The 27,816-nt window shown below is 41.0% G+C and overlaps 1 protein-coding gene across 5 annotated transcripts; it reads left to right on the top strand.

Moving 5' to 3' along the window:
- Positions 1-491: 491 nt before the first annotated feature.
- On the top strand, positions 492-27,816 carry LOC127127723 (uncharacterized). 5 transcript variants are annotated; one of them, XM_051056984.1, is made up of 4 exons: positions 492-767; positions 1,126-1,206; positions 1,344-1,421; positions 17,459-27,120. In XM_051056984.1, exon 4 carries the CDS (start codon positions 25,650-25,652, stop codon positions 26,976-26,978), a length of 1,329 nt encoding a protein of 442 aa, XP_050912941.1. In that variant the 5' UTR covers positions 492-767; positions 1,126-1,206; positions 1,344-1,421; positions 17,459-25,649; the 3' UTR covers positions 26,979-27,120. The 5 variants fall into 5 exon arrangements, 4 of the variants coding, with proteins under 4 accessions (XP_050912941.1, XP_050912940.1, XP_050912942.1 ...); XR_007805438.1 differs by lacking the exon at positions 17,459-27,120 and adding an exon at positions 27,179-27,816 and having other exon boundaries at positions 1,126-1,421; XM_051056983.1 differs by lacking the exon at positions 1,344-1,421.

Here is a 27,816-nt window from a genome sequence, read left to right as displayed (position 1 = left end):
AGAATTATAACGTTTTACCATGTCATAGCAGTATTTTAAAATTAAATGTGTGATTTGGCGGGATGCACGTCTCTCATTGTTGACAGTATAAAAATATTTTACAATGTCGGTGCATAGTCTTTTTTCTCATTTTTTATTATTATCTTTTTAAAATTAAAAATAGATCTTTATAACAAAGTTGATTAAAATCACATTTTTTTTATATTACACAAATTAATTTAAAATATAAATAAAATTTCAATAATTAAAAAATTAAAATAATTTTTTTCAAAGATAATAAAACAATATAAATATTTCAAATAAAATGATATATTAAATTTATTTTATATTATCAACTACCATGCATCCGGTCAAATCAGACTGAAATTTTTAAAATATTGATATGATATGGCGAAATGATATATTCCTATTAAATGACGGTGCACAAGTTAATTTTATTAATTTTTTAATACAAATTTTTTATTTGTGAATTTATTAACTTGTCTCCCAAAGCACAAGTTAACCTTACCCATTAATAAAAATCACCAAACTTAGGGAGACACAACAAACTTAGGGTTCATCAATGTGATTTGTTCTAACTCTCGAATCTCAGCCTTTTTTTTGTTCATCGATTCTTCGTGTATGGATTCACCATTTTGACGTTGTGGTGGGTAAGTGTGGGGATTCACAGTGTTTGTTTTCCAGTGCATACATTCATAGCTTTTGTTGGTCTCAATCCACCGTAAACAACCGCAATCCTCTTCTTTACACGAGTAGCTCTCCATCGGGTAAGTGAACCAGAAATCTATTCTTTATATCTCATCGATTTCACAATCCCAAGTCATTAAAGGGTTTCACAAACTCTTAGAGGAACCTTCTCAAATTGCAAATTGTAACCTTCACTAATCGTCCCTGTCACGCTAAATCAATATGTATAAATAGACTCTAGATTTTTCTTCACATTTAGTTTCATTAGAATTTAGGGTTTTCCTCTCTAGAAGTTAACTCCTATTGTTTGATTCATCAATTGATTACGTATATTCATGATAGCATGAGAGTCATCCCAAGGCAATCTGACCTCTTTCTTTTATATGGATGTTGTTGTTCTACTCGTTCATTCTAACATGCCAATGTTTCTTCTTGCAGCGGTTTTTCAAGATAGATTTCAGAAGAAATCTTTACTTCAAGCTTTAAAGAGAGACTTGAGTTAGTTCCTACTTTTAGACTGTAAGTTCATAGTATGAGTACATGTTCATAAATAATTATTTTCTTATACTTTTATGGGAATGATTTTTGAATTTTCCATGGTTAAAACCCTAATATCTAGTTAGAAGATCTTAATACTTTGTTCAAACCATGGGCAGTGGTATGTCTTCGTCTTTGGTCCAGTAAGGTTTGACTTGTGTTTTTGTCGTGTCTTTTGGAAGATTTTGCAATGATGGGTAATACATTTCTCGCTTAATTGCCTTCTTGAGAATTTATAGTTTGTAGGTAGTTTTTTTGATTTCGCATTAATATCATGTTTGCTTCAAGCGATCTCGTTACAATAGTGAATTTGGTTTATTTCCTAAATGATAGTGTTTAGTCTTTAATGATATGTGATGAGAAGATTTTGTGCTTTGCCTAACTGTTCTTTGAACAAAATATTGGTGGTAACTATGTTCTATGAGGCGTGATGAGAATTGAAGGGAATTCTCTTCCTTTGCCTTTTTTCTTAAAGAGGAATAAGAAATTATGCTTCTATAGTTACTTGGTTTCATGATTTCTTCCCGTGATTTTAATCTTAATAATAAACATCATTACGACGGTTTGAACCGTCAGGATGTGACACTTAAGATAGTTTAAAACCATCACAATCAACGATGAAAACAAAAATCAAAACGAAATTTCACGACGGTTGGTAACCGTCGCAATATTCAGGTTACGTTAGTTCCCTAACCATCGTGAGAGATAACCATGGTTGGTATGACGGTTTTGACAACCGTCGTAATATAGCCTTGCGACGCACGTTTATAGGGCAAAGCTTTAACTGTCGTAAATATGCAAATTGCGGCGGTTCTAACCGTGGTAACCTACCAAAATGAACCGTTGTAATTTACCAATTTTCTTGTAGTGTGTGGGGTCCGATCCATTCATATCATCACCCCCACCTGCCACATTAGCCTTGTCCTAAAGGCGTAGGTCAGGGAATTGACTCTTGAACAACATTTTCTCTTTCCAGGTAGCATCTCCAACATCCATCCCTTCCCATTGAATCAACCATTCTCTCTTATGCTATCCAACATCAAACTTGTCCCTCCATAACAAAACCTTAGTTGGAGTAATGTCCCACTTTTCTGACTCTAAACTGATTGGTAGCTGAGTTGTAGCAGTATAATTGCCAATTGCTTTCCTCAATTGTGACACATGAAAGGTTGGATGTATTTTAGATGTTGGTGGTAACTTTAACTTATAAGCAGTCTTCCATATCTTCTTTATGATTTGATAAGGTCCAAAAAATCTAGGGTCCAGTTTTTGATGGATTATTGGCATAACCGATTGTTATCGATGAGGATGTAATTTGAGGAAAACCCAATCACCAACCTCAAATTGCACTGCCATGCGTCCCTTGTCAGCTTTGTATTTTTTATACTCCTGGGCTTTGAGTAAATTAGTTTTCAATTGATGCAACACCTCATCTCTGTCCCTTAACTCATACGCTACAACTTCTACTCTAGTTTCGCCCTCCAAAAAATGTACCAACACCGGAGGCTTTCTGCCATACACCACCTTGAAAGGGGTGAACCATGTAGACACATGTAATGTGGTATTGTACCACACTTCTGCCCACGGAATCCAGTGTGCCCATGTTTGAGGTTGTTCTGCAATAAAACAATGTGGATAGGCCTATAAACAACGATTAATCACTTATATTTCGCCATCCGTTTGGGGATGGTATGTCGAGGACATTTTAAGCACCGTTCTTACTAACTTGAACAACTCTTTCCAAAAAATACTCACAAACAAGGGGTCACGATCAATAAGAATGGACTTCGAAATTCCATGCAATCTAACCACTTCCTTTATAAAAATAGCAGCTATTGAGTGAGTAGTAAATGGATGTTTAAGAGGAATGAAATGGTTGTACCTGGAGAGACGATCCATAACAACTAAGATAACTTTAAATCCATTACTTTTTGGCAAACACGTAATGAAATCCATAGATATCTCACTCCACACCAAAATCAGAATAGGAAGAGGTTGTAGTAATCCATTATGAGTAGTTGCCACATATTTTGTCGTTGACAAGTGTCACAAGCTTTCACAAAATCTTGCACCCTTCACATCATCCCTTGCCAATATAAAGTTCATGTCATTCTCCTATAAGTGCGTAGGTAGCCGGAGTGACCCTCACACAGAAAACAATGAAAATATTTGAGTAACTCCTCAATAAGTGGTGAGTTAGTAGGTATAACTAACCTATTTTTGTAGAATAAGATGCTACCTTATAAAGTAAAACCAGGTTAAGCATTATGATCCTTTTGAATAACTTCCACAATATTTTAAAGCAAATGATCATTTGATACTTCTTGTTGCAGTTGGTTGCTTTGCTGCCAAATAGGGTAGGATTTAATAGCTTGCAACTCAACATCCTCGTGTTGTCGAGATAACACATATGCCCCTTTATTTTCTACTCCTACCTTGTACACCACCTCAAAGTCAAAACCCAACAACAACCTTGGCAGGATCAACAACAACCCCTACTTTGGAAATGACATGGATTAAATATTCCACTTGGTGCTGACCGAAGGTACATTTCTTCCGATTTGCCACAAACAGATGTTGCTTCCGAATATTAAGAACCACCTCCAAGTGTTGCAAATGTCCAACCCAACTACTATCGTATACTAGGATATCATAAAAAAAACCAGGACAAACTTCCTTAGAAAGGGATTGAAAATTGCATTCGTCATCGATAGAAAGGTTGTAGGAGCATTGGTGAGGCCAAACAACATTACCAAAAAATTATAGTGACCCTCATGAGTCCGAAAAGCAATTTTATGAATATCCTTTTCCTTCATACGAATTTGATGATAACCCAATTTAAGATCAAGCTTAGAGAAATAACTACACCCATGTAACTCATCTAACAATTCATCTACAATTGGAATAAGGTACTTGTCCTGAATTGTTACCTTGTTGAGTGCACGGTAATTTACACACATATGCCAAGATTGATCCTTCTTCTTGACCAAAATGACGAGACTAGAGAAAGCGTTGGTGTTGTTTCTAACCACCCTTTGCTGCAATATGCTCGGAATCTGTTTTTCAATTTCATCCTTGTGCAAATGAGGATATTCTTAAGGCCGCACACTTTCCAGACCAGTACCCTGTAAAAGTTCAATTGAATGACTAGTGTTTCTTGGCGGAGGAAGACCCTGGATTTCTTTAAACACAATAACAAAATGCTCCAACAATCCTTCCAACTCTTTAGTCTGTTGATCAGAGACACGCGACACCTGTGACCCTAACACCTCCATCAAGGTAGGGTATTCACAGCCTGCTATCATTCTAGAAGGAGTGATAATGCTTTGAAAAGTAGCTGTCTTATCATCTACAACCTGACCAAGTAATTTCACCATACTGCTCTTATGGTTAAACACCATAAACATTTCTTTCCAATCCATGGTCACCTTCCCTAAAGCTTTCAGCCACACAACTCCCAAAATCAGATCCACGCCTCCTAACTCCAGCACATAAGCATCAAAACTAATCTTCACCACTCCCACGCTCATCTGAATTCCATTCCATCTACCCCTAGTTAGGACACGATGGTCATCTCCTAAGTTAACACCCTAAGGATTAGAAGGCACCATAGGAAATCCAAGGGCTTCAACCACCTTAGGGAATATGAAATTATGTGTGGCTCCACTGTCAATAAGAACCAAAATAGATGCACCTTGTAAACTTCCCTCCAATTTCATCGTCTGGACCTGGTTTGCATTAGTGGATACACCAAATAGTCTCATGGTTTTACATTCTAATTCCTCTTGTGTGAGCTCTTCTTCCGACTCAACCTACAACGCCACAATCTCTCCTTCATCATTGACAATTTCATCATCCCCCAAGATAATCAATTGTAACTGTTTTGTTGCACATTGATGGAGAGGATCCCATCGTTCGTTACAACGAAAACAAAGTCCTTTTGCACGACACTCATTAACCTCTGCACTTGGTAGATGACGAACACCACAAGACTGACGATGTGAATTGTCACTTAAATTTGGGCGAGAAAATGATGTTGACCCGGTTTGATATCCATAACCCGAACCAGTACACGTTTTGCCCAAATAATTATTAGTTTGGGTCTGAATTACAGACCCGTTCCCTTCCCCTTCGTGAAAAGCCCAATTAGGTTTTTGAGATTTTATCCAGGAGCCATGTCTCGGTTTGTAACGTGCTCCAGAACCCTGACCAGAAGCCACTGCAAATTCACTTTCAACATCGTGACCAATTGCATTGCTAGGTAACGGTTACGAGGCTTGAAGGTACGCACACGAGAGAGGATATCATGACGTAAACCACAAATGAAATAACCAAGAAACTGTTGCTCTGGAAAACGACCACACTGGTGAAGAATGCAGTTCGAATTCAGCAATGTATTCCTCTATTGATCCCGATTTTGTTAGTTCCTTTAATTCCTCAAAAGGATTCTCCAAACGCCCACCTCCAAATCAAAACACCATCGCCTCATGGAGGTTCTTCCATGAAATTTCCTCTATTGAATCATGTCATAGGTTAAACCAATGGATAGTAGGGCCTTCCATTCTCAATTTTGTCAACTGAATACGAACATCCTGTGAATTTCTTTGTACCTCAAAGTACGTCTTTGCCCGAGTGATCCATGCAACCAGATCGTCACCCGTAAATGCCGTCAACTCCACCTTCTTCGCATATAAACGAAACTCATCCGACGATGAGGTAATTGTCGCATTCCTATTGAGAATAGGGAAGAGTTTCAAGAAATTTTGGATAGGTTTAAATTGGAAAGAGACACTTGGGAAGGCAAGTACCATGTCTTGAATGATAAGAAGATGAAGATGGAGCAGCAACTAAAGGAGAAGGATGATTTGATTGAGATTTTGGAACAACAAGCTGTGAAGAAACAAGAGGAATAAGAAGGTTTACTTCTCTCTAAAGTCCAACCTTTTCATGAATACTCCATCATACCTCCCACCTCAGGTGCTTGGAAGGGAATCGTCGACAAGCTTATGATCGAGAATGCTCAGCTTAAGAGGTAGAAAAGAAAGCATCAGCCAGCAGCAGGACCTTCTACATATGAGATTCCTTAGGACTCATAGACTTAGTTGTTTCCCTCTTGTATGGATCGTTGAAATTGTATTTCACCCTTTGTAATCCCTCAATTGTTTAACAAAAAGAGGTTTTTGTTCATCTTATACCAAATTTTATCTCTATAATATTTGCAATAAATTATTGAGTTTCTTAAAAATTAAAAATCATCTTTTGCATATGCATATCATGCATCATTCAAGCACAAGTTCCTGCATTTCAAGAAACTTACACGTGTCTTCTCCCTCCAATAGTCAAATTGAATCACTAATACAATACTCGAGCCAGTCGCCGGAGAAGGATGAGTCAACTTGAACAAGAAAACCAAGAGCTCAGGGAGGAAGTAATCACCTTGAAAGATAGTTTAGAAAGACTTACTACTATGATGGACACTTTGGTGGCTGCTCAGAATCAGTCATCGAACAATTCTCAAGATCCATTGCAACGAACAGCAATCTCTGAGAACGTCTCGACGCCCATTCCAGTGGCGGCCGTCAACGATCAACAATATCACATGCCACCTGGTTTCCCTTAGGGCATGCCTCACGGTTATATGCCAACAGGATACCACCCTTAAAACGTTGAAACTCCAGTAGTGACTGTTGTGATGTCTGTACCTCCTCATGTGGTGCATACAACTCCTTATAATGAAGAAAACATTTTTCACGCTGCTCCAAGCGAAGTTGTGGGAGTAGATGAAAGGTTAGAGGGATTTCAAGATCAGTTCTTAGAAATGCAAAGGGAAATCAACGCTCTTCGAGGTAAGGATATTTTTGGCAAGACCGCTTCCGAACTCTGCTTGGTTCCTAATGTTCAAATTCCGCATAAATTCAAAGTACCAGACTTCGAGAAATACAAATGAAAAGAGGTAAATTCCTGAAAAGAGGTAAATCTATCCTAATGGCACAAAAGGAAAAATCTATCCTAATGGCAATGTGAAACCCGCGATCTCATCGAGTTCCAACTCGGTTACACCCCATATGTCCTCAGACTCTCCGTGCTTTCTGCCTTCTGAACAAGACAATTCCAACTGATCCCTACCGGGTATTATCCATGATGCTTTAATCAAAGCACAAACGATCATGCTGGACGCAGTTGTTCGTTTCAATCCCTCTTTTGCCTGGACCGCCCTTTCGGGTTTTCAGTCCACCGGGATACCCATTTTTGCCCAAGTCGCCTTTTCAGGTTTTCGACTTGCCGGGTGTACAATTTTCACTTTTATCCCTAATTTTTGCCCGAACCTTTCTTTCTGTTTTTGGTTCGCCAGGATGCCCATTTTTGCCTGGACTATTTTGTTCTTTTCGTCCAGCGGGTCTCTTTATACGAAGTATTTTTTAACTGCGTCCGCATTCACAGGGGATGGAAAATCCTCGCCATCCATGGTCGTTAACAACAAGGCTCTGTCAGAGAAAACCTTCTTGACCACGAACGGACCTTCATAATTCGGTGTCCATTTGCCCCTACGATCGTTTTGAGGAGGAAGGATCCTTTTCAGCACCATATCACCTACGTGATATACCCGAGGTCGTACCTTTCTGTCAAAAGCACGCTTCATTCTCTGCTGGTATAACTGCCCATGACAGATGGCGGCTAGCCTCTTCTCTTCAATCAGGCTCAGCTCTTCATACCGGGTCCTTACCCATTCAGCCTCTTGCAATTTCACGTCCATCAGGACTCTCAAAGAGGGAATCTGAACCTCAACAGGTAACACAGCTTCCATTCCATATACCAATGAGAAAGGAGTTGCCCCAGTAGATGTACACACCGATGTTCGATACCCAGGATACGATCTTCATACTTAGCCACCATCGGTGCATTCAAACGTTATCCGGGCAACAAAAGTTCATTCACCTTAACCTCCCCATCAGACATCAGAATCCGTTCGGATTCAGGGTCAGGCCCCTCCTCCGGGATCGGTTACTCTCAATCTTTCGATCAGAGCACCTCGAGATGTCCTCATCAGGGAACTCAAACTTCATCGGTTGACAATCCTCAATGGGTTGCGGAGCGACGTAATCAGACAATACACCTTGATTGCTCTCTGAGAGCACCACAAATCAGTCAACATTATTTTGCTCCTCACAACCCATCCGGTCGATGCTGGATTCTCACACCCATACTTGATCGGATCCATCTCGGAAATCCACAAAGTGTTATGAACCAGCATACACTGTCTCAGTCGGCGAGCAGCCTATGCCAAAGTACAACAAGTTTTCTCGAGCAGTGAATGTATTGTTTCACAGTCGGTAAACTTTTTGCTTAGGTAAATTACATGCTCTTTTCGACAAGACTCGTCATGCTGACCCAATACACCTCGTAGACCCCTCGAAGGTCGTCAAGTACCAGATTAACAATTGCTCCTTCCACAGGAGGTATCAGAATCAGAGGTTCCTGCAACTTATTCTTTTATTTTTCAATGCCCCTTGGCAATCATTATTTCACCTGACCGTTTGATCTTTTCCTTTCCAACTTGAATATGGGTTCACACGTGGCTGTTAGATGAGATGTGAACCATGACATGTAGTTCAATCTACCTAATAGACCACGAACCTCTTTTTCTGTTCTCGGTTCAGGCATTTTTTTTTTAGCAGGATCAACCTCGATTCCTTTTTTATTTACAATAAACCCCCAACATCTTACCGGATCGCACTCTAATAGCGCACTTATCTGAATTCAACCTCAGTTTGAATTATCTCCACTGGTCAAACGACTTGGCCAGATCTGCCAGATGCCCCTCTTCTGTTTTGGACTTTGCTATCATGTCATAGCATAACATTCAATTTCATGATGAATCATATCATGAAACAAAGTCACTCTGATACGTGACATCGGCATTCTGCTTCTCCAGAGGACAGTCTTCTCCCCATGGTAGCTTGCGCGCAGCGACATTGGTACCTGACCTGGCATATCCTGACACGACCAGGTGAAGGCATCCACATGCTCTTTCAACAAGGCTACCATTCTGCTCTCGACTTGCCTCTGAAGCGACCTCAATTTTCATTTCCTTTCTGACCTCGGCAGTGTACAGGTTAACAATCTCAACTCGCTCTTCCTGCGACTGAATCACCTTCTCCTCTTGTTTCAACAACCTGGCTAATTCCAGCAGATCACAATCTTCTTCGTCTTCTTCTTCAGCAAGATAGATTGGATTGTCGAAGTCATATGAGGTGTAACCAAATTGTTATCAACGAGATCCGGAGAATTATTGTTCGATATCGGCACAAGACAAATCAAAAAAGAAAAAAATGAAAATAAACATTGCCATTTTTATTTGTTTTTAAACTGCAAAAATAAATGAAAAACAGGGAACACCGCTTTTTGACTGAAAAACATCCATTTATTAATGATGCAGAAATGTTGCAAATGAGACATGAGATGGCCCTTACAATGAACCATTACGTGTCGGGCAACACACATGGCTTTCATGCAGATAAAATCAAAACAGAAATCATTACTCTTCCGGATGAGTGTCAGTGTTGATCTTTTAAGCCTTCCAGCTTCCTGGTACGCACGATTTTATCCACGATTCCAGTTCGCGGTCACTATCAATCTCTTCACCCACTGTATAGGCGTGATCTGAATCTAGCATTCCAGCACTGACAAAGGTGAACGACGGACGACGTCCTCTGTTCTGCTCAGACGAGTCTTGACCCGGATGATAACCAATCCCAAACATATCCGCCTTTACCACAATGCCTATGATCTGTCCCCAGCCTGGGATCCCTCCATTTCTCACCACTTCCACCGCCTGTTTGTAAGAAGAAATGAACGGCTTTTTCTCTTTCTCAACACCAACGACATTTTTCACCTTGATGGTTTCACCTGCCAGTCTGGGTGCTTTACACCTTACATCGTCCATTTCTACTTTCATCTTTCTCTGGACCGATTCCCCAATTACTACACACCCCTTTGTAGCGATGGCCGCACAACAATCATCAACACGAGGGAAAGCTCCATTTTTCGTCGGGCGTTTTGGGACCACAGACATGGGCATTCTTAACTGATCCTTCTCAATCACCTCTATCCCTTTCTTGTCCTTCGACATCATCTCCACTTTTACAGGACCATGCCTTGTCACGGGGTTAGCACTATCATCTGTCGTCGGTGCAAAGTTGATTGCCTTAGAATCCACCAAGTCCTGGACCACATGCTTAAAAGCTTTGCAATCCTCAACATGATGTCCGGGTGCCCCAGCATGGAACTCGCACCTGACATTCTCATCGTAACTGGCAGGCCTCTGATCCGGTTTCCCTGGAACCAATATCCTCGGCTGCACCAACCCAAGATCCTTCAACCTCTTAAACAGAGAGGCGTAAGTCACAGGCGGCTTATCGAAATAACGATTTGTCGTCCTCCTTCTCACTTGGCCCACAACTCTCTATGTCCTCTGTTGAGGTGGTGATTGCCGCTGTTGTGCAGATGAATCACCAACAGGAATGGTTACGGTGGCAGCATAAGGGTGGTAACGATCCTTACCGCATTCTCTTTTAGTCTGCGCACCACCTGATTCAACCTTCTTCTTGGGCTGACCACTGTCAAGGGATTTCTTCACTACAGAGCCAGAGGGATTTGTTACTTCGGATGACAGAGCCTTTCCCTGAACTTTCTCCTTGATCATCCAGCCCTCAATCCTTTCCAATCTCTCGGCCATGGCTTTCTGCCCCAAGGCAAGCCCTTGCACAACACTGAACAAATCCCTCACCATCTCTTTCAGTTCGAGGATGTCGGCGTTGGGAAGATCCATCAGTTTGGATTTGTTGCCCCTAGCAGGATATCTGAGCAAACAAGCTATGCGCACCGGTTGACACCTACAAAACAGCAAATGGGTTAATATGCATGAATGCAACATCTACCCATATGAGGAAGATTCCGTCCTTTGATTCTGGTTTCATCGAGACGGATAATATTTCACCAATAACATTCTGACATCCGGATGTCTCTCAACCAGATTCTCAATCCATAATACTCCCCATATGGCTAGATGTAGGTTCGATGCAGATGAATGCAAAATGAGAATGATGCAGATGCATGCAATGCACTGGGCCATCCTCCAAGTCATCTGATCATTGGTTGCTCTGAATCACAGCCCTGATCTCTGAACCGATCACAACCATCTGAGGGAATATGTAACCACAAATCCAACTCAAAGGTTCCGAAATAAACGGAAGACAGATACACCATCATCATCATCATCATCATCAAACAATCTCTGAACAGATAACCCTGATCTCTGAATCGGCCCGGGGAATCCTGAAATAAACGGATCCCCACTGATAAATACCTCGGACAACACTCCGGCGTCTCGGCAATAAACGACCATAAATCCGACTTATAAATAGGATTCTGATCCGCGGAACAAAAAAGTCACCATCATCTGAACATGCATCTGACAGAACCACCCTCCCCTCACAGGTAAATTCTAATCAGGTCATCCTAAGGCGGATAATAGTCTCGACGATCGGGCAGAGATACTCAATGGGTTTGCCCTTTCGGGTGTGCCATTGTAGCTCCCTTAAGATCGTCTGAACCAAAGATCCAGGAAATGATCGGTCACCGGAGTCAATAGTTCAAAAGAGATAACCCAACCAAAGTGGAAAACCCCACTGGAAAAGCACTTCTCAGATGAACCTCGTCCGGCTTGTGGTATGTCACGTCGCAACAATGTGCCCAACCGGCATGTGAGCGACGTGAGACCACGCTAATCCTAGGTGTATACTCGGGCCTGGGTTTTAGCCCCACTCAGAACACCCACCCCAAACAGAGGAACCACCTGCACAGAGGACGGCAACATGATAGTATGATGCATGCAAATATTTATGCAAATATATACACTGGTTAGAATAATAAACGCAATAAATCAAGCAAAACAAGCAACCTAAACTATCCCAGAACGCTAGGAAGGACTCGCTTAGGGAAGATGGACCAGCACAGGTCAACATCCGTGGTCCCCAGCAGAGTCGCCAGCTGTCGCATCCGCGAAAAAAACAACCGGCGGGCTAAAACAGAAAAACAACACAGAGCCGCCACTGCGCGTTATTTATCCCAAAATAGGGAAAGGAAACGCTCAGAGAAACCTGGAAAGGAAATGGTCTCGCGACCAAAGAGAAAGGGTAAGGGAGTCGGTTACGCAAGGGGAAGGTATTAGCACCCCTCACGTCCGTCGTACTCGACGAGATCCACGTTCTAAAATAAAGAAAAGGTTGCTAAACATCACACACACACAGGGAACGCAGGTGGGGTTAAGAGAAGGGAGCTCGATAGGACACCGCATCCTATGCCTACATATCTCGTTTGGAACGAGAATCAGAGCTGTTGTAGTTCGGCTCACGCACGCCAAACAACACACGCACCCAAACAGGCAAACGTGGAGCCTGAATGCCAATCACTGGGCTTACATCAGCATCCGAACCAAAACGCACACAAGAAGGCAAACGTGGAGCCCGAAAGCCAATCAATGGACTTACATCGGCATCTGAACCAAAACACACACCAGAAAATAACAAGCAAACACACCCAAAAAGAAAAAAAAGTGCCCAGAGAGACCTCGCACGGTCTCCTGCCTACATACCTCGTCTGGAACGAGGATCAGGGCGATGTAGTTCCCCCTCAAGGGAAAGAAAATCTAGCCAGAAACCACGGGAAGACACACTACCAGGGAGCTGGACTCGAGCCTAGTGTTGTCATGCATCATTACCCTATGTTCAGGTTTCTACCTACTTGCACAACTACAAGCTAATCCTATCCAGGAAGAAAGCAAGCATACAAGCATACAGATCAAAACAAGCATTTCAAGCAAATATTCACATAGCACACACTATAACCAGTCAAGTGAGGCTCAAACAATGGGTTTGACTGCCGAAGCAAGTCATATGTACATGGGTAGTTGTCATACCCCAAAATTTACCCATCTTTTTTTCCTGAAAAAAAAAAAAAAAAAAAAAAAAAAAAAAAAAAAAAAAAAAAAGAAAAAAATTTAATTAATTAATTAATTAATTAATTAATTAAATAATTAAAATAAATAAATAAATAAAATATAACAAATTATTTTGGACTTGGGTCTCCCTCATTCCAAGCCCATTACCCACGAAATTAGTCTATAAATACTGAAGTTTCAGTAGAGGAAAGGACTTGGAGTTAGACTGGGAGTTTACACTGGGAGATTCACTGGAGAAAGAAGGAAGAGAAGCAAAACACTCTGAGGTTTCCTTGGAACAAAACCTTGAGGAAAAAGAAAGAGAGAGAACAGAGAAGGACGGATAGAAACTTTGGCATATGAACCCTGCCAACTCGGAGAATTCAGAGTAAAGAAACCCTGAAGGCAGCTCATCCGCCCCGAAGCCATCGCCGCCCAATTCCCGCCGCCTAACTCATTCCGATACCACAAGTGGTCAATCCCTTCAACCTTGAATTGGCAAACAGGTTTGCGTATCTCTATTGTTTATACTTTCAATTGGCCATATCTACACATATAATGCATCATGATTAAATGTTGATATATAATTTGCTTTCGTATGTGAAGTTAAATATGCCTGAATACCCTGAATGTTTGACCATGCTGTTCCTGTGATAAAATGCCATAAAGTTCAAGGTTCCTAACATGGGGCTGTTTTTTCTCAAAATTCAAAATCCGTGGCCGTTCGCCTGGCCTTCGCTCGGCGAGGCAGAGGCGAACGAGACAGTACCTGATTTTTCTAGTCTGTTTTTTTTATGTTTTATCATAGCCATGCATTATTCATCCTATCCTATTTACTGTTGCGATATTTTTCCGGTGTAATCTTCGATTGCACCCTGATTTGGTATTCTGACATGTTTCTTTTTGAGTTTCGAAAAGGTTCACATATCCCAGGAAAAGGTTATTGGCTAGGTATTCCACTTTATTTGTGGGATACCCTTGTGGAGTTTCACCCTAAATTAATTTTTAATGTATTAATTTCTAATGTATTAATTTTTTAATATATTATTTTTAATAATTTTAATGTGGAGTTTCATCCTAATTATATAATTAATTGTAAAACTTTGCCTTTGAATAAGTGATCTTGGACCTCTCTTTGTTGCCTTACGATTACGATATTACGGTCATGTCCCGCGAACGTGGGGATACCCTTAGCAAAGACCCTTCGGTTAAATCATCATAAAATAAATTATAGTCCCTCGGATGTTGCCTTCGAATATACAACTTTGTCCCTCGATGACCCTCCGATGTTGCCTACGGTTAAAAGATGATAGTCCCTTCGAATGCTAAGGTATCCTCGTAATTGTTGCCTTCAATGACCAATCGATGACCCTACGATGACCCTTTTACATCCAAAGGATAAAACTACTTATTTCTCAATAATAAGGACAGTTTTACCCTCATAAGGATAGGAAATACTCATAAAGACCTTGGGTCGGCATAACTCTTAATTGCTGGCTCACAACCTAAAACATTTTTTTCACACCTCACACCTTTCAAAATATCTTCAGAAAATCACCACTTGGTATACATTCATACTAGAATCATTACCGAGTTATATTTTTCTAAACAATTTTCAAAACTAAACGAGATAATCACTTTGTATACATTCATACAAGAATCATTACAAAGTTAAATTCTCTTTTCAAAAAAACAATTTTTCTAAACAATTCACAAACACTTTTTTCAGACAAAAATAATATAAGTGATCGAGCAATTAAGAGCCCATGGATAACCATGGATACAAAGGGTGCTAACACCTTCCCTTTGTATAATGTACCTCCCGAACCCAAAATCTAAATTAAGGTCTTTCCTGTTCTTTTCCACCTTTCCTTATTGGATAAAAGAAAAGTCGGTGGCGACTCTTGCTAACCGCGACATTGCGATTAAAACCACAAAAAAGTCCAGTTCACCGTATGACAGAACTGGCGACTCTGCTGGGGAATATTTAAAAAGAGAGGTTACCTTAAAAACAAGATCACTTATTCAATTTGTCTGATTTATTTTTAAGGGATTGCTTGGGTATGTTATGCTTGAGTGAAAGATCCTACACCCGGATCTAGTGTACCTTAGGTAAGTAGCAAGAGATCATCGCGGCTGTCCGGCGTATACTGGAATGGTCAAAATGATGGCTACGGTTAATGTGGCACTTTGGATGTCCTGATGTTCCTCATGTTAGTTGAGGAAATATTTGGCATTCGCGTGGTGTCATAAAAGCATTAACCAGACCTTTAGAACCCTAATTGACTAATCCTGGCCATTAGAAAGTAGTGAGATAACTGGCTTCGGTTCCGACTGGAGTTGGTTGAGACTCGATACTACACTCTTTGAGATTGGACTTTAGGGAAGCTTCGGTCAACCACTTGGTGTTGCACTGAAGTGGACTTAAGGAAAGGTCAATGATTTGAGATCCTTCTAGAACCCGGTTACTATTCTAAGACAGGTTGAACCCACCAAACTTCAGTGGGGAGGGTACTTACCTATGGAACTCATGCAAGCCTTAAAACCTAGGAATGATTGTTGTATGACTTGCTTATGCTTGTTATTTGTTTAATATCATAATATCATAACATCATAACATCATAACATCATAACATCATAACATTATGACATTGCACTAATCACTTCGAGGACTTAGGGATTTAACTTGGCTCTATTTTGTAAGGCTATGGCTCCCAGGAAGACTATCCGGATAAATTTTGTAGTCATCTCTCCTCAACTCAAGGATTTAGTGTCAGAACTTCCTGATCAGGCTCAGTTCGTCAAAAAGCATGGTTCTCTCCTCGATTTGGTTACCACTGGTTTCAAAGAAGATATGATGAGAGTCCTATTCCAGTTCTTCGATCCTGAACATCATTGCTTCACATTCCCCGATTATCAGTTGGTGCCCACATTAGAAGAATTTTCCCAGCTGCTTGGGATACCTATTCTTGATCAAATGCCTTTCAGTGGTTTAGAAAAGATTCCGAGGTCCGAAAAAGTTGCCGCAGCTTTGCACATGACAAAGTCAGATATTGAAGCTAATTGGGTAACAAGAAGTGGAGTTAAGGGTTTACTTGCCAAATTTCTGATGAATAAGGCCCGAGAATTCTTAAAAGTCATGAATGTCCATGCTTTCGAGGAGATTCTAGCATTACTAATCTATGGTTTGGTGTTATTCCCTAATCCAGATCAATTCATAGATATGAATGCTATTCAGATATTTCTCGCTCGTAACCCTGTGCCTACCTTGCTCGGCGACATTCTGCATTCCCTTCACACTCGTACTATGAAGAGGCAAGGGACTCTCATGTGCTGCATACCTTTATTATCCAGGTGGTTTATTTCGCACCTTCCTCAGTCAGTCTTGAAGAATGAGCAAAGTTTGAGATGGTCTCAAAGGATAATGTCGCTCTCCCACTCAGACATCCGTTGGTGTCCTCATTTCAAAGAAAACAATATCATCATTGACCGTTGTGGAGAATTCCCTAATGTACCACTCATGGGGATAAGAGGAGGTATTACTTATAATCCTGCTTTAGCCCTACGTCAGTTTGGTTGTGCTCGAAGAGATGGTCCACATGAAATAATTATACAAGGCACGGTGTTTGACTATGATAACGATTCCCAAGGTCTCCGTCAAAGATTTGTGCGAGCTTGGGGCATGGTGAAAAGAAGTACTTTAGGACAGAAAAACTCTATTCCTATGGAACCTTATCTCAGATGGGTCCGCACAAGGGCTCGTGAACTTGTCATGCCATATCTGGCAGTCAGACCACTGATTGTTGAACCAGAAGCTGAAGGAGGTACTCCTCAGATCGTTCCTTATCCAGATATGCCTACCGATGTTGAAGAGTTAAAGAAGTCCTGGATCCAGTTGAGAGAGGAAAGGGATACTTTTGAAGCCCAGTTCTGTGCTACAAGGAAGAAGGTGTTAGAGCTCACCGGCCAGCTTAATGAGGAACGAAGACTCAATACATATCTTCGCCCAAAAAGAAGCCGTCCCTGGGAGACCTAAGCTTTTATTGTATTTTACTTCTTATTATAATGAATATTAATCAAATATTATTAATAAAAGTGGCTTTCTTTTTTGGTAGTTTATGCAAAATTAAATTCCAAAAGTCCTTGAAAACATTTCATACATTGCATAGCATAACATGACATTGCATAACAGGTACTCTAAAAGGATCAGTATTCTCACGGTTTTCCTTCAAACAGAAAAATGGACCTCGAACAAACTGTCAAAGATCTCCAGGCTCAGAATGCTCAACTCCAGGAGATGATCTTGAACTTATCCAAGGGGCAGGAGGAACTGAAGACTCTCTTGCTCAAGAAGAAAAAGGACAAGAAATCTGTGAGGCACATTAACCCGGGAAGAAGGCAATTTACGAAGATCAATATGACTTTAGCACAAGCACTGCAGGGTATGCTAAAAGTAAATTTAATTACCCTCAGAGATCCTCCTGCAAAACCCAACACTACTTCTCCTCGTTATAATCCCAACGCCAGGTGTGCCTATCACTCCGATAGCCCCGGGCATGATACGAATGATTGCTGGTCGCTGAAGAACAAGATTCAGGATATGATCGACGCTGGGGAATTTGAATTTGATCCTCTGGATATTCCTAATGTCATCACTGCTCCTATGCCCGATCATGACAAGACTGTTAATGCTGTAGAAGATGTGAATAACGATTGCAACTTGGATAATTGGAAGGCTGAAGACACTATTCCAACTTCCTTTAGTCAGGAGTAATTGTTTGTTGTTTATTCAATGTATCAAATTTGGTTAAATGTTTTGTCATTCTCATAAGCATATTCATATTCAATAAATCAATGGACTTTTTGCATTCAAATATTGCGCTCTTTATCTTTCCTGTCATTTTTCAAATAAGCTATGCTTTCTTGCACACACTCACGTAACAAATTGCGTATCCACATCCACTCTGGATCCTGTTGATAATAGTTCTGCTACTGTTCATTATGACTTCGAAAATCCGATCTACCAAGCCGAAGATGGAAGTGAGGAAGATTGTGAAGTACCTGAAGAACTTGCCAGACTGTTACTGAAAGAAGAAAGGACTATACAGCCGCATGAGGAGTCAATTGAAACTGTCGATCTGAGTACTAAAAGTAGACAAGAAAGAAGTCAGAAGCCTCTTGGGGCACTTGAATTACATTGCCCGGTTTATATCCTACTTGATTGCTACTTGCAAACCTATCTTCAAATTACTGAGGACAGTCAAGAGATGATGAATGTCAGGAAACTTTTGATAAAATCAAGAAGTGTCTCCAAGAACCTCCAATTCTGACACCACCAGTTGAAGGAAGACCTCTAATCATGTATTGACCGTGTTAGAAAATCCAATGAGGTGTGTTGGGGCAACATGACGAGTCTGGTCGAAAAGAGCATGCCATATACCGCCTTAGCAAAAGGTACCGACTGTGAAACAAGATACTCATAGCTCGAGAAAGCTTGCTGCGCTTTGGCTTGGGCTGCTCGCCGACTAAGACAGTACATGTTGAATCATACCACTTTATTGATTTCTAAGATGGGTTCTATCAAATATCTATTCGAGAAACTTGTTGTCTCCTGAAAGAGTTATCACTGATAATAGTGCTAATTTGAACAACAAGACGGTTACTGAACTCTGCACGCGGTTCAAAATAAAACACTCTAATTCTTCTCCGTACCGGCCAAGGATGAACGGCGCCGTGGAGGCTGCTAACAATGTCCAGAAGCTTATACAAAAGATGACAGTAATGTACAAAGACTGGCATGAGATGTTACCATTTGCTTTTCATGACTATCGCACTTCAGTACGCACTTCGACAGGGGCAGCTCCGTTCTCTTTAGTCTATGGAATGGAAGCCATCTTACCAGTGGAAGTTCAGATTCCCTCGCTAAGAATCATGAAAGAGGCGGGCTTAGATGAAGAGGAACGGATTCAGACTCGACTCGATCAGATAAATTTGATTGAAGAGACTCGCGGCTGTTTGTCATAGGCAGATATATCAGAAACGCATGACCCAGGCATTCAACGAAAGGGTCAAGCGACAAGTGTATCAAATTGGCGACTTGGTAATCAAGCGTATCGTGCTACCGCAAACTGATCCCAGAGGCAAATGGACTCCCACGTACAAAGGGCCATTTGTAGTTAAGAAGGTATTCTCTGTTGGAGCCATGATACTTGCTACAGTGGATGACGAAGATTTCCCGCATCCCGTGAACGCGGACATAGTTAAAAAATACTACGCATGAAAAAGACCCGCTAGATCGACGTATCTAGGCAAAAGTAAGGGCATCCCGGCGAACCGAAAGGGTTCGGGCAAAAATTAGGGATATATATAAAAAAAATGTACACCCGGCAAGTCGAAAACCTGAAAAGGTGGTTTGGGCAAAAAAGGGTATCCTGGTGGACTGAAAACCTGAAAAGGCGGTCCAGGCAAAAATTAGGGATTAAAGCGTATGACTATGTCCCGTTCTCAGTCAACTTTCATCCAAGTTCAAGGGATTGACCAAGCCAATCACTTCTATCCGACAGCAGGGGATGAGATGCTTGAAGACATAATGGCAGTAGTAGACTTAAAATCAATAGGACTTTTTCTGCATAGCTTTCTCTTTGTTTTTGACAATTTCCTCTTACTAGGATTTCTGTCTCCTTGTACACAAATTGCCTGTTTATAGGCCTTCTTTCAAAATCAATACAACCTTCTTTCAAAAGATGCTTTTGTTTTTTTTCTTTTTCTGTTTTGTTTGCGTAAACGTCCATTGATTTAATTTGAATTAATATATGCATTTGAATATGACCAATGTTTACCAAAATACATGCATAGAATAGCAATAACAATTACTACAAGACTTCAGGATCGAGGATAAGGTCTAACCATGCTTCCAATGAATCCGCTACCAATTCTCTTCCCCAGCAAGCCTATTTTTCCCAGAAGAAATTGGCAGTATTCCCCGGCACAGCCAGCTATTCCCCAACAGAGGTCGGCATCGCCAGACAGGCTGATCATCTCATCCATCTCCAGCCCGACTCTGCTGAATATTTCCACCATCAGACATAAATCAAGCATCCCCAACCGAGAAAGGGTCATCGACACAAATGTCTCAAATCAGTAGATGGGGATTTATTTTCCCCAGTAGAGTCCCCAAGCAGAACTTCTCATACGCATAACTCATTCATTACATCATTTCACAGCATACGCATGCATACAACATTCGCATTTATTTTCGAAAGCATAAAACATCTCATGAATCATGACATGGCATAAAGCTAACTTTTCTTTGCAGGTTAATTATCCTCCTGATATAGTCAAAGTAAAAGGCTCATTCAGGCAGACGCCTTTATCAATCACAGACAAGATTCAGATACATATTCCAGATGCAATTCATGGGAACATTCATTTTGACAACACCTCGATATCCTCCTAGCGATGACATCTTTAAGCCCATCCCAGACATTTATTGCAAGTACAACGTATACAGATACAGCCTAACATACGGTTCATTCTGATTCAGCTCAACATATGACTCCTTCAACTCAGATACGATCTAGCATACGATCCATTCTGACCCTCAACAACTCAGATACGATCTAGCGTACGATCCATTCTGACCTTCTTCAACTCAAGTACAGTCTAATGCACGACCAAGTTAGACCTTCATCTGACCAGATGCTACCTTCGGACAGGTACATTTCTGGATGATAGTCCAGTATACGGCTGCTCCCTTTCCCAGATGCTACCTTCGGACAGGTACATTTCTGGATGATAGTCCAGTATACGGCTGCTCCCTTTCCCAGATGCTACCTTCGGACAGGTACATTTCTGGATGGTAGTCCAGTATACGGCTACTCCCTTTCCCAGATGCTACCTTCGGACAGGTACATTTCTGGATGGTAGTCCAGTATACGGCTACTCCCTTTCCCAGATGCTACCTTCGGACAGGTACATTTCTGGATGGTAGTCCAGTATACGGCTACTCCCTTTCCCAGATGCTACCTTCGGACAGGTACATTTCTGGATGGTAGTCCAGTATACAACTACTCCCTTACTCAGATGCTACCTTCGGACAGGTACATTTCTGAATGGTAGTCTAGTATACGGCTACTCCCTTTCCCAGATGCTACCTTCGGACAGGTACATTTCTGGATGGTAGTCCAGTATACGGCTACTCCCTTTTCCAGATGCTACCTTCGGACAGGTACATTTCTGGATGGTAGTCCAGTATACGGCTACTCCCTTTCCCAGATGCTACCTTCGGACAGGTACATTTCTGGATGGTAGTCCAGTATACGGCTACTCCCTTTCCCAGATGCTACCTTCGGACAGGTACATTTCTGGATGGTAGTCCAGTATACGGCTACTCCCTTTCCCAGATGCTACCTTCGGACAGGTACATTTCTGGATGGTAGTCTAGTATACGGCTACTCCCTTTCCCAGATGCTACCTTCGGACAGGTACATTTCTGGATGGTAGTCCAGTATACGGCTACTCCCTTTCCCAGATGCTACCTTCGGACAGGTACATTTCTGGATGGTAGTCCAGTATACGGCTACTCCCTTTCCCAGATGCTACCTTCGGACAGGTACATTTCTGGATGGTAGTCCAGTATACAGCTACTCCCTTTCCCAGATGCTACCTTCGGACAGGTACATTTCTGGATGGTAGTCCAGTATACAGCTACTCCCTTACTCAGATGCTACCTTCGGACAGGTACATTTCTGAATGGTAGTCTAGTATACGGCTACTCCCTTTCCCAGATGCTACCTTCGAACAGGTACATTTCTGGATGGTAGTCCAGTACACGACTACTCCCTTTCCCAGATGCTACCTTCGGACAGGTACATTTCTGGATGGTAGTCCAGTATACGGCTACTCCCTTTCTCAGATGCTACCTTCGGACAGGTACATTTCTGAATGGTAGTCTAGTATACGGCTGCTCCCTTTCTCAGATGCTACCTTCGGACAGGTACATTTCTGGATGGTAGTCCAGTATACGGCTACTCCCTTTCCCAGATGCTACCTTCGGACAGGTACATTTCTGGATGGTAGTCCAGTATACGGCTACTCCCTTTCCCAGATGCTACCTTCGGACAGGTACATTTCTGGATGGTAGTCCAGTATACGGCTACTCCCTTTCCCAGATGCTACCTTCGGACAGGTACATTTCTGAATGGTAGTCTAGTATACGGCTACTCCCTTACTCAGATGCTACCTAGTGTACGGTACATTTCTGAAGTGTAGTCTAGTGTACGACTACCCCTTTCATCATCAGATTCAGCCTAACGGACGACTCTCTCTTCAACTCAGATACGATCTAGCGTATGGTCCATTCTGATCCTTTATCCCCAACAGCATATGACACACTCCGACTCCCCAGCGAAGTCGGCAGCCTAATGGATGACTCATTATTCGGTCTAATGTACGACCCAGTGTGGCACCCATGTCTTCAAATTGGCCTAATGTACGGCTCGATCTGAAGCTTTCGTCATCAAACCTCCCGGATGGCATCTTTAAGCCCATCTCCATCAAGACCAACTGTCGATTCTCAAGTACAAATTTTTGGGGCATTCTAGTGTTCAATAATCTTCCACCTCCAGACCACGAATGGCATACACGCCATCCTAACTCTCTCGGTTCAAGAATATTGAACAGGGGCAGCTGTCATACCCCAAAATTTACCCATCTTTTTTTCCTGGAAAAAAAAAAAAAAAAAAACGAAAAAAAAAAAAAAAAATTTAATTAATTAATTAATTAATTAATTAATTAATTAATTAATTAATTAAATAATTAAAATAAATAAATAAATAAAATATAACAAATTATTTTGGACTTGGGTCTCCCTCATTCCAAGCCCATTACCCACGAAATTAGTCTATAAATACTGAAGTTTCAGTAGAGGAAAGGACTTGGAGTTAGACTGGGAGTTTACACTGGGAGATTCACTGGAGAAAGAAGGAAGAGAAGCAAAACACTCTGAGGTTTCCTTGGAACAAAACCTTGAGGAAAAAGAAAGAGAGAGAACAGAGAAGGACGGATAGAAACTTTGGCATAGGAACCCTGCCAACTCGGAGAATTCAGAGTAAAGAAACCCTGAAGGCAGCTCATCCGCCCCGAAGCCATCGCCGCCCAATTCCCGCCGCCTAACTCATTCCGATACCACAAGTGGTCAATCCCTTCAACCTTGAATTGGCAAACAGGTTTGCGTATCTCTATTGTTTATACTTTCAATTGGCCATATCTACACATATAATGCATCATGATTAAATGTTGATATATAATTTGCTTTCGTATGTGAAGTTAAATATGCCTGAATACCCTGAATGTTTGACCATGCTGTTCCTGTGATAAAATGCCATAAAGTTCAAGGTTCCTAACATGGGGCTGTTTTTTCTCAAAATTCAAAATCCGTGGCCGTTCGCCTGACCTTCGCTCGGCGAGGCAGAGGCGAACGAGACAATACCTGATTTTTCTAGTCTGTTTTTTTTATGTTTTATCATAGCCATGCATTATTCATCCTATCCTATTTACTGTTGCGATATTTTTCCGGTGTAATCTTCGATTGCACCCTGATTTGGTATTCTGACATGTTTCTTTTTGAGTTTCGAAAAGGTTCACATATCCCAGGAAAAGGTTATTGGCTAGGTATTCCACTTTATTTGTGGGATACCCTTGTGGAGTTTCACCCTAAATTAATTTTTAATGTATTAATTTCTAATGTATTAATTTTTTAATATATTATTTTTAATAATTTTAATGTGGAGTTTCATCCTAATTATATAATTAATTGTAAAACTTTGCCTTTGAATAAGTGATCTTGGACCTCTCTTTGTTGTCTTACGATTACGATATTACGGTCATGTCCCGCGAACGTGGGGATACCCTTAGCAAAGACCCTTCGGTTAAATCATCATAAAATAAATTATAGTCCCTCGGATGTTGCCTTCGAATATACAACTTTGTCCCTCGATGACCCTCCGATGTTGCCTACGGTTAAAAGATGATAGTCCCTTCGAATGCTAAGGTATCCTCGTAATTGTTGCCTTCAATGACCAATCGATGACCCTACGATGACCCTTTTACATCCAAAGGATAAAACTACTTATTTCTCAATAATAAGGACAGTTTTACCCTCATAAGGATAGGAAATACTCATAAAGACCTTGGGTCGGCATAACTCTTAATTGCTGGCTCACAACCTAAAACATTTTTTTCACACCTCACACCTTTCAAAATATCTTCAGAAAATCACCACTTGGTATACATTCATACTAGAATCATTACCGAGTTATATTTTTCTAAACAATTTTCAAAACTAAACGAGATAATCACTTTGTATACATTCATACAAGAATCATTACAAAGTTAAATTCTCTTTTCAAAAAAACAATTTTTCTAAACAATTCACAAACACTTTTTTCAGACAAAAATAATATAAGTGATCGAGCAATTAAGAGCCCATGGATAACCATGGATACAAAGGGTGCTAACACCTTCCCTTTGTATAATGTACCTCCCGAACCCAAAATCTAAATTAAGGTCTTTCCTGTTCTTTTCCACCTTTCCTTATTGGATAAAAGAAAAGTCGGTGGCGACTCTTGCTAACCGCGACATTGCGATTAAAACCACAAAAAAGTCCAGTTCACCGTATGACAGAACTGGCGACTCTGCTGGGGAATATTTAAAAAGAGAGGTTACCTTAAAAACAAGATCACTTATTCAATTTGTCTGATTTATTTTTAAGGGATTGCTTGGGTATGTTATGCTTGAGTGAAAGATCCTACACCCGGATCTAGTGTACCTTAGGTAAGTAGCAAGAGATCATCGCGGCTGTCCGGCGTATACTGGAATGGTCAAAATGATGGCTACGGTTAATGTGGCACTTTGGATGTCCTGATGTTCCTCATGTTAGTTGAGGAAATATTTGGCATTCGCGTGGTGTCATAAAAGCATTAACCAGACCTTTAGAACCCTAATTGACTAATCCTGGCCATTAGAAAGTAGTGAGATAACTGGCTTCGGTTCCGACTGGAGTTGGTTGAGACTCGATACTACACTCTTTGAGATTGGACTTTAGGGAAGCTTCGGTCAACCACTTGGTGTTGCACTGAAGTGGACTTAAGGAAATGTCAATGATTTGAGATCCTTCTAGAACCCGGTTACTATTCTAAGACAGGTTGAACCCACCAAACTTCAGTGGGGAGGGTACTTACCTATGGAACTCATGCAAGCCTTAAAACCTAGGAATGATTGTTGTATGACTTGCTTATGCTTGTTATTTGTTTAATATCATAATATCATAACATCATAACATCATAACATCATAACATCATAACATTATGACATTGCACTAATCACTTCGAGGACTTAGGGATTTAACTTGGCTCTATTTTGTAAGGCTATGGCTCCCAGGAAGACTATCCGGATAAATTTTGTAGTCATCTATCCTCAACTCAAGGATTTAGTGTCAGAACTTCTTGATCAGGCTCAGTTCGTCAAAAAGCATGGTTCTCTCCTCGATTTGGTTACCACTGGTTTCAAAGAAGATATGATGAGAGTCCTATTCCAGTTCTTCGATCCTGAACATCATTGCTTCACATTCCCCGATTATCAGTTGGTGCCCACATTAGAAGAATTTTCCCAGCTGCTTGGGATACCTATTCTTGATCAAATGCCTTTCAGTGGTTTAGAAAAGATTCCGAGGTCCGAAAAAGTTGCCGCAGCTTTGCACATGACAAAGTCAGATATTGAAGCTAATTGGGTAACAAGAAGTGGAGTTAAGGGTTTACTTGCCAAATTTCTGATGAATAAGGCCCGAGAATTCTTAAAAGTCATGAATGTCCATGCTTTCGAGGAGATTCTAGCATTACTAATCTATGGTTTGGTGTTATTCCCTAATCCAGATCAATTCATAGATATGAATGCTATTCAGATATTTCTCGCTCGTAACCCTGTGCCTACCTTGCTCGGCGACATTCTGCATTCCCTTCACACTCGTACTATGAAGAGGCAAGGGACTCTCATGTGCTGCATACCTTTATTATCCAGGTGGTTTATTTCGCACCTTCCTCAGTCAGTCTTGAAGAATGAGCAAAGTTTGAGATGGTCTCAAAGGATAATGTCGCTCTCCCACTCAGACATCCGTTGGTGTCCTCATTTCAAAGAAAACAATATCATCATTGACCGTTGTGGAGAATTCCCTAATGTACCACTCATGGGGATAAGAGGAGGTATTACTTATAATCCTGCTTTAGCCCTACGTCAGTTTGGTTGTGCTCGAAGAGATGGTCCACATGAAATAATTATACAAGGCACGGTGTTTGACTATGATAACGATTCCCAAGGTCTCCGTCAAAGATTTGTGCGAGCTTGGGGCATGGTGAAAAGAAGTACTTTAGGACAGAAAAACTCTATTCCTATGGAACCTTATCTCAGATGGGTCCGCACAAGGGCTCGTGAACTTGTCATGCCATATCTGGCAGTCAGACCACTGATTGTTGAACCAGAAGCTGAAGGAGGTACTCCTCAGATCGTTCCTTATCCAGATATGCCTACCGATGTTGAAGAGTTAAAGAAGTTCTGGATCCAGTTGAGAGAGGAAAGGGATACTTTTGAAGCCCAGTTCTGTGCTACAAGGAAGAAGGTGTTAGAGCTCACCGGCCAGCTTAATGAGGAACGAAGACTCAATACATATCTTCGCCCAAAAAGAAGCCGTCCCTGGGAGACCTAAGCTTTTATTGTATTTTACTTCTTATTATAATGAATATTAATCAAATATTATTAATAAAAGTGGCTTTCTTTTTTGGTAGTTTATGCAAAATTAAATTCCAAAAGTCCTTGAAAACATTTCATACATTGCATAGCATAACATGACATTGCATAACAGGTACTCTAAAAGGATCAGTATTCTCACGGTTTTCCTTCAAACAGAAAAATGGACCTCGAACAAACTGTCAAAGATCTCCAGGCTCAGAATGCTCAACTCCAGGAGATGATCTTGAACTTATCCAAGGGGCAGGAGGAACTGAAGACTCTCTTGCTCAAGAAGAAAAAGGACAAGAAATCTGTGAGGCACATTAACCCGGGAAGAAGGCAATTTACGAAGATCAATATGACTTTAGCACAAGCACTGCAGGGTATGCTAAAAGTAAATTTAATTACCCTCAGAGATCCTCCTGCAAAACCCAACACTACTTCTCCTCGTTATAATCCCAACGCCAGGTGTGCCTATCACTCCGATAGCCCCGGGCATGATACGAATGATTGCTGGTCGCTGAAGAACAAGATTCAGGATATGATCGACGCTGGGGAATTTGAATTTGATCCTCTGGATATTCCTAATGTCATCACTGCTCCTATGCCCGATCATGACAAGACTGTTAATGCTGTAGAAGATGTGAATAACGATTGCAACTTGGATAATTGGAAGGCTGAAGACACTATTCCAACTTCCTTTAGTCAGGAGTAATTGTTTGTTGTTTATTCAATGTATCAAATTTGGTTAAATGTTTTGTCATTCTCATAAGCATATTCATATTCAATAAATCAATGGACTTTTTGCATTCAAA

This window comes from Lathyrus oleraceus, chromosome 3 (genome assembly GCF_024323335.1).
Source record: "Lathyrus oleraceus cultivar Zhongwan6 chromosome 3, CAAS_Psat_ZW6_1.0, whole genome shotgun sequence".
NCBI lineage: Eukaryota > Viridiplantae > Streptophyta > Magnoliopsida > Fabales > Fabaceae > Lathyrus > Lathyrus oleraceus.
Note: the sequence above shows the minus strand (reverse complement) of the source record. Positions and strands in the feature narration are given on the sequence as shown.

Excerpts from the sequence above, each read along its gene's own strand:
- LOC127127723 (XM_051056983.1), top strand. The coding sequence starts at position 25,650 with ATGGCTCCCAGGAAGACTATCCGGATAAATTTTGTAGTCATCTATCCT.